The 8,497-nt window shown below is 40.5% G+C and overlaps 1 protein-coding gene across 2 annotated transcripts in view; it reads left to right on the forward strand.

The window, feature by feature from the left end:
* FAM81A (family with sequence similarity 81 member A) overlaps window positions 1-8,497 on the forward strand; it is a 78,420-nt gene that overhangs the window by 50,357 nt on the left and 19,566 nt on the right. For both annotated transcript variants that reach the window (XM_032417134.1, XM_032417135.1), the window contains exons 5-6: window positions 5,294-5,423; window positions 7,343-7,449. In XM_032417134.1, the coding sequence (XP_032273025.1) occupies window positions 5,294-5,423; window positions 7,343-7,449 (237 nt within the window). The remainder of the gene's footprint in view (window positions 1-5,293; window positions 5,424-7,342; window positions 7,450-8,497) is intronic.

The raw sequence follows: 8,497 nt of genomic DNA on the forward strand, positions 1-8,497 counted from the left end.
ATGATGATACAAGATTCAAAATGCTTACTTTCATGGGAGCAGTTATTAAAAATAATTAACTGAATAAAGTGAGCCATGCATGGACCAATAATGAGAGTATATTATGAAACAAGGAGTAAGAGATCCAAAATAATGACAATCATAAAAAGTTTTAATTACAAGAAGTTCAGCAAAAGAGATATGTGGGGCATTCTCGAATTGTATAATTGGTGTGCCTGATCTCTAGGGGCTCTGGGCAGGCTTCCTTAAGGAAGTGACTTGTGTGCTTAGCTCTAAGGGATGAATAGTAACTAACCAAGTGAAGTAGTCAGGGAAGAATATTCCAGACAGAAAAAACCATGGGTCAAGGCCTCGAAGTGGGAAGGAGTGAGGTAAGTTCAAAGCCCTGAAATATAATCAGTGTTGCCGGATGAAGAGGAGAAAAGGGATAGAGATGTGTGAGATGATGCTGGAAATTAGAGAGTAGGGAGCAACCTTTTTTGGGCACTTTAAAGGATTTTGGTCTGTATTCTAAAATTGAAGCAAGTTAAACAGCAGGAATTTACACAGATACAGAACTATATTTAGTTTGCCTTTTTTTTTTTTTTCTCACAGCTTTGTTTCTTTGGGGTTAATACCTAATAATTTTACTTACCCCACTTTGTATTCACTGGACACTAGATTGAAAGGCACAGGGAAATATTTTATGTTTCAATATTTGGGGTATATCCTGCCAAGTTGCCCTATAGAAAGCTTGTAAAATTTATTTTTCCACCAGTAGTGTGTGATACACCTTGATTCTACAAACTTCCTCAACATCGGGCATTGACATTCAAAAAAGATTTCTAATACAGAAGAACAATGGCATGATTATTGTTTAATTGTGTATATTGTACTATGAATATTGAAAAAATTTAAATGCATATATGCAGTTTTGTCAGATTGTTTAAAATATTTTTAAAAAATTTTTTAAGTATTTAAGTCAATATTTACAAAAAAATTTGTCCCATTAATTTTTTTTCTGTTGCTTCCAAAAAGGATTATAGTATTTTAACAAAATGAGTTAAACAAGTTGTTCAGCTTCAGGTAAATGTGAGTCAGTACCAAGAAAAGACTTTTAAGGTTGGAATAATTGAGCTGGTATCTTACTTTCTTCAGCGTATACAATAAATTAACCAGTAATCTCAGTTTGTTCACCACTGTTTCTTGCATCCCACTCCTTTCTCTGAGTGCCTTTTTTTTTTCTTTTTTTTTTAAGATTTTTAAGTAATCTCTATACCCAATGTGGGGCTCAAATTTACAATCCAAAGATCAAGAGTCACAACCTACCAACTGAGCCAGCCAGGCATTCCTGGATACTCTTTTCTTTTTACTGAAGTACATGATTTAGTGACTCTTTCAGTTTGGGGTTTGTGGCCAATGCATTTCTTAATCTTTGCATGTCTAAAACAGTCTGTGTCTTTATTTTGCGTTTTTTTCTTGGATGATATGTTATTTACCCTCAATCCTAAGGAGGTTTCTCCATTGTCTTCCACCATTATGGTATCTGCTGTCTTCTGATGCCTACTGTGTGCTGTCAGTCTTACAGTAGGTCCTTGGTAGGTTACCTGTCTTTAGTCTCTGGTAGCTTTTAAGATTTTATCTGTAATAGGTTATCAGAATTTCACTATGCCCTATTTATTTTGCTTACACCACTTTGTATTCACTGAACACTTGAAAACTCATGTTTTTCTTCAGTTTTAGAAAACTGTCAGCACTCACCCCTCAGATAGGCCATTCTCTCCATTTCCATCTTTGGGGACTTCTCAACTCCTCTTTCTGTGTTAGCATTTCTTTATTTGTCCTCCTTGTCTCTTAGCTATTTTCCCGTGTTTTTAATCTCTGTCTTTGTTGCCTTCTGAGTGAGCTCCTTGCTACTGTCTTCTAACTCACTGACTCTATCTTCAGTCACGTCCAGTCTAGAGTTAGGTCTGCGAAGACGCTGTGGTATACTTCTAGGGTTTCTCATTTTTCTCTTACCCACTTGTTCTTCTTTCCTCTCCGCCTATTTTTTTTTTTTTAATAATTTAGAGTTCTCTTGATAGATATTATTCTGTCTTTGATTTTTTTCAGTACCTTAAACATATTTCTTTTAAACTCATTTGATCCGGGTTTTTTGTTTTGTTTTGTTTTGTTTTTTGTTGAGCTTTCCATGGCTGGTGGAGCCCCACTCAAGTCTCTGGTTTTGGTTACCCTGGTTCCTGTGTTCTGTCACGAGTGGAGCCAGTTCTTACCCCTCTTACCCTGTGGAGACTAAAACTTCTCCCTACATCTGTTGGTTTTCAGATATGGAGCCCTTCAAGCTCACAGCACCTGCTGTAGCGAAACATACGCTTTGCTCCATCTTCTGCACCATCTGTCTGTTTTCTACTTTCTCCCATATTTTTTTTTCCTCCCATTCTTTTTTGTCCTTTTGGACTTACACCTTTTTATTCATCTGGAGTCATCTTGATAGGTTTTCAGGAGGGAGCCAAAATGAGGGCATGTGTTCAGTCCACCATGTTTAACTGACAGAGCAGGTAGTAGTTTTAATTTGCAACATTTCAGTACAAAATGATTAGTAAATTTGTTAAATCTTATAGCTTGTTAGAAAGCCTAACCAAGCACTAGCATGCCATCTAATCTTTATTCAGGCTTATAAACTAGAGATCAGTATTTTATTTTTCAAACTTCTAGAGGGATTTATACTTTAACCTTTATCAATTACTATGCTGTTTTTGATAGTTGGTTGCAAATACTTTATATGATTTAGTGAGTGAGATCCTTTTTAGTATCTAAGTCATTTAGGAAACCGTTTATAAACCTCGTTGAGGCCCCAGTGCAGATAAACATCTTAAAGAATACTTTCCCAATGCTTTTAGGAAGATCGCAGACTGCTGATTTTCTGACTGTGAGCAGTCACAGGCTTGTTCTTCAGTCTGTGTATTTATAGTGACTTGTTCAGCAAGTTCCCAATCTTCTGAGCTTATTTGTCTGAGTCATGGGATAATGAACAAGAACAGAATGTCAGATAAGATCTCCATCAATAATAGAAAAAATATACACATAAGCTGAATAACATTATCATGGTAGTGGCATGAGAATCTTTTTTTTAAATTTCTAGATTGTGTAGTTTGTGTACCGAAGAAAAAAATTCCCACTATGTCCTCATTTTGTATGATTATCATGTGACACATAGTAGTCATCCTACAAATACTTATTGACTGAATGAGTGAATTATGGGTTGGGGTTCCAACTCCGGCCTCTCTACTTCTGCTGTATATTGCCTTGAACCTGACCTCACTTGATGACAGTGACTCTACCCACATTTCTCTAGCTCTGTGTTCCTTGTGCTCCAGCCTCATTTCTGCTTCATGCGGAGCCGAGGGAAAGATGGTAGGTTAGTGCATATTCCATGAAATTGTAATGTATTCTTTGTACACGGCTGCTGATCGAAATAGTTTCTTTGTATAATTGTTCTTCTGATCATAAAATTATATATACTTATTGCAGGAAAGTTGTACAATTTATAAAAGAATGAAAATTTTTTTAAAAATCATGTATGATCCAGAGATAGTTGATTAATATTTTGTTTGCTTCCTTGTGAAATTTTAATGACTATATATGCATCAAGTTCCAGTCAAGGAAACAGAAACCACTCTAAGTATTTTATCAGGAAGGGATTTAATCCAGGAAATTAGAGTTTGTAAAACCATTGGCAGATTTGGGGAAACAACGGAAGTAAACTGCTATTGGCTCCCAGGAAAGTAGGATGTACAAGAATCACAGAAAGGAGACATTGATAATATTAGCTGCGTGTAACATGGAAGTAAGTGATTTGCAGGAGTGTGCCTGGAGGTGGCCGTAAACCTCACATGGGCAGTTTACCACATGTCTGCCCGCCCCTGCCAGGGGAGCGTAAGTGCCACTCATTGGTGGGGTCTGAGTCAGAACCCGGCTGGCAAGGGTGTTTGGGAAGTACAGTCTGTGGGCTTCTGCCCCTTTGATACAGAGAGCGTTCACAAGAAACAAAATTGCTCTGTCAATTCTGAGCGATCCATTTATATAACCCTTTCCCCTTGTCACCAGTCCTCCAATTGTCTTTCTTCTGTGGCTCTCACCATTAGCCAATGCCCATGAACATCTGGCCATGTTTTATTCTAGGCAAAATGAATCCTCAGATACATTGTTTGAACTTCTGCCAACTGTGAGGGTTTCCCTTCCTTGATACCCTTGAGGGCCACTCCTGAGTGGGCTTTGAAGTGTCAGCAGTTTTCTTCTGGAAGGTGTCAGCGTATTGGCACCTTCCATCAACCAGGCCTGACTCTTCCTCCTTTGATCCACCTGGTCCTCAGAAACTCCTCAAGAGGCCATATGTGTGAGTTGAAGGAAAGTTGGCAGTAGCAAGAGTATATGCCACGGGAGTCTGGGCTCATGCAATTTACTTATGCCTTTGGGACCTATTTAAGCCTGATGGCTTTGTATCCCTCCCCCTTGAAGATAGCGTGTTACTCATATGCCTCCCTTTAAAGCTTGGTGCTCACGACGGACTGACCAGGTTGCATGGTTACTTAATGTCCCATGCTTCGGCATGTAGTTTCTGCCAGAGCCCAGTAGCAAGCCAACAGCTACTTCTCAGAGCAGGATGATTGGGTTGGAACGGGGCATGACTTTGCTCTGTATTCCCAGGGGGCTATTCTGTGACACTGCTGTTAGGGTTTGACAGAGGTCCCCCACACAGCTTCCCTGCCACAGATACTTTGAGCGCCATCAGAACTGCCAAGTTCTCAGGCCCAAGGAGCAGAGCAGCTAGGACCCGCAGCAGAGCCTTCTCCTGCTCTGGACCCCACTCAAAGCAGCCAGCCTCACAGGTGATGTGGTAAAAGGTTAGGAGCAGTACTTTCAAATGTGGTAGAAGTTGCCTCCAAGATCCAAAGAAGACCCAAAGAACTTGGAAGGACGAGGTGTTACCAAAGAGTAAAGGCCACATCCAGCACACTGTATAAGCCTTTCGTCATTGGGCTCTCGCTGCATGTACAGTTTTGTACTCATGAGCACTGTAAAGCCTTTGCTACTTTGACGGTTTCATCCCTACTCTTATTAAGCAACATCCCTGTGGTTTAACTTAAAAACCATAATGGGGGCAGCTCTCTATATTCCTGTGAACCTCTATGTAAAAGAATGAGTCATAGTACAGTTTCTTGGAGTGGGGTCATGCATTTTCCAGGACGTCAAGAAGCTTCAGTGCTTGTCTTTAAACTTTAATAAGAGTTAGCTTTGTTGTTTGCCTGGACAGATGTGACGCCAGCATAGCCAGACTCTCTGCAGAGCACAAAACAACTTACGAGGGGCTCCAGCACTTGAACAAAGAACAGCAAGCTGCCAAACTTATCTTGGAAACAAAAATCAAAGATGCAGAGGGACAGGTATGGCCGATTTCAGGTAGCCTTTTAAAAATAGGTAATTTGTTCTTAGCTAAGAATAACATGGTGTTGAGAAACCAGCCAGCGCTCCCAGAATGTGCATATCTTTTCCTCTTTTTTTTTTTTTTTTTAAGATTTTATTTATTTATTTGTCAGAGAGAGAGAGACAGCAAGAGAGGGAACACAAGCAGGGGGAGCGGGAGAGGGAGAAGCAGGCTTCCCACTGAGCAGAGAGCCCGATGTGGGGCTCAATCCCAGGACCCTGAGCCAACCAGGCGCCCCGAATATCTTTTCCTTATTTCTTCCTCCCTCTGTCTCACTGCAGTGGCCCTTCATGGGTATGGCAAGCAAAGCACCGAGAGTTTTTGGTACAGTCCTACTTTTAAAGATTCTTTCCCCCATTCCTAAAACAATGACTATATTCCAGAAATTCTAAATTATAGCTCCAAAACTACTTCTTGCATAGGTAGGTGATCAGGCTTTAATTTTTTTTTTTTTTTTAAAGATGTTATTTATTTATTTGACAGAGAGACTGAGAGAGCACAAGCAGGGGGAACGGTAGAGGGGGAGAGAGAAGCAGGCTTCCCTCCGAACAGGGAGCCCGATGCGGGGCTCGATCCCAGGACCCTGAGATCATGACCTGAGCCGAAGGCAGACGCTTAACCATCTGAGCCACCCAGGCGCCCCCAGGCTTTCTTTTATATGCCACTTGTTCCAAGTTTTGGTTCAGGAAATAGTTACTGCACTGGGCCTCATGCTGTGTGCTACCTCATCACAGTCCTTTGTGGGAAAGGATTCAGACAAAGCTAGAAGGTAGGCTGGCTGGTGAATCTTAGAGTATTCCACCTTGAAATTTACAGATCAATTTCATAAACCCATACTCTTGGCATTTTACAGTTTGTTTTTTGGCTACTTCAAAGTTTCCCTTTGCCATAAAGGGGCCTGTTTTCTAGGATTTGCCCCACAGTATCTGCTGTGCTTGCTATTCTTCATGTAAAGAGAGACCATTCCAGTAAAATAGGGTATCTGGTCAATTTACTGGATTCAAAGTACTTGTGTCCAAAATATATTCAATAAAGGTCTAAATCTACTTATGTGAAAAACATAGATATTATAAAGCCATGAAAAAAAAACCACAACAAAACAACAAGTCCAATAACTTTTTTCAAAGAATGAGTGAGAACAGAATTATCACATCAGGAAATAAATGCTTAGGAAATACTAAGCTTCCCAGTAGCCAACCCAAGTAAAATACATACAGAAATCTATAAAAAGAGATATACTTTTCCTTTGTTCTGGGTCTAATAAATACTCGTTCCATGAATTTCTAAGTAAGGGAATATAGAACATCATAACTTTTGCAGCAACTAAATTCGTTTCATATAGGATTAGTTTTATATTAAATTTTAGTAGAAAGACAAGGGAAAGGGGTAGGTAGTGAAAAAAATGAGTTGGAGGGATATAATTTACAAAATCTGTTTTCTGGGGACTTGACTAGATATGGAGGTAAATCTGGTACCTTAATGGCATTTTAAGTGATAAGAGTTCCGTTCTCTATGACTAGCAGCCACGTTCGTATAGAAATTCCAAGGTAAAAAAACAAACAAACAAAAAAACCCATCGTATTTTGTGCCAGCAGGTGGACATAGTGGTCCCGGGGAGGAAGTAGGCTTGTTTATCAGAGAACTATAAAGTTAAGTACTCAGAGCCTAATGAATATTTTGGCAGTGTTCCTGGTCCTGATTTTTGATGAGTGTGTATGATAGGAAATGGAAGTGGAAAGACAAGGTGAGCTCCTAAATGAATTGATTAAATTATATTGAATCTTAATGTCATGGACTAGAATACAGCTTACTAAATGTTATCTGAGGTTACCTCTGAAAAGATCAGATGTGATATTACAAGCAAAGCTTCTTTCCCAGATTTCTCAGCTTTTGAACAGAGTGGACTTGTCGATATCAGAGCAAAGCACCAAATTGAAGATGTCCCACAGAGACAGTAACCACCAGCTTCAACTTTTGGATACAAAGTAAGTAGTCAACTTACAGACCTTTTTTTTGGGTTGAAGTTCTTGAGAAGCCTATTCCATAGTCCAGTTTTTTTTGCCTCTTCATTTTTATTTATTGCACAAAACAAAGTAAAAACAATAATGGAAGTTAAGAGGAAAAATTTCCTTGGAGCATATTGCCACTTTACATTCATTATTGATTTTAGTAGTTGGCTTATAATCTGTCTAGTCATTCAGTAAATATACGTTGAGTGCTGGCCTAGGTGCTGAGCATCCAGAAATTAAGAAAAACAGACTCTGTTCCTATCCTTGTGGAGCTTGTAGTCTAGGGAGTGGATGAGCCCTCATCAAATAATGACTCACGTGAGTGTAAGCTATATTATTACTAATGGTGGCCATCGCTTTGAAGGAAAGGTACATGGATGTGGTAGGCTGAATAATTGTCTCCCAAATATCACCATGTCCTAGTCCCTGTGAATATGTTACCTTATCTGGCAAAAAGGGACTTTGCAGATGTGATTAAGGATTTTAGGATGTGTAGATTACCCTGGGTTACCGCAGAGACCTGATGTAACCCCCGGAGTGTCTGTAAGGGGGAGGCAGGAGGGGCAGAGTCATGAGAGAAGAGCACATGATGATGGAGGAAGAGATGGGAGTGATGCACTTCGAAGGGGAGGAAGGGGCCACCAGCAGCTGAAAACAGCAAGGCAGTGATTCTAACCGCCCCCCCACCCCCGCCCCGAGAGCTTCCGGAAGGAACCACCCCTGCTCGCACCTCAGCTTTAGTCCAGTGAAACTGATTTTAGACCTCTGACCTCCAGAACTATGAAAGAATAAGCCACCAAGTTGTGGTAATTAGTCATCGCAGCCGCAGGAAGCTAATACAGTGGCGCTCTGAGAGCGAATAACAGAGGCCTGGTTGTGGGGCCTCCTTCCTCAGGAGGCAGTGCTTGAAGTAAGAGCTGAAGAATGAATGGAATTCACTAGGTAAAGAGGGAGGTAAGAACTTCACTAGGTAAAGAGGGGAAGCGGGGGGGGGGGGGGGGGGGGGGGGGGGGGGGGGGGGGGG

This window comes from Phoca vitulina, unplaced genomic scaffold (genome assembly GCF_004348235.1).
Source record: "Phoca vitulina isolate PV1807 unplaced genomic scaffold, GSC_HSeal_1.0 scaffold20, whole genome shotgun sequence".
Lineage (NCBI taxonomy): Eukaryota > Metazoa > Chordata > Mammalia > Carnivora > Phocidae > Phoca > Phoca vitulina.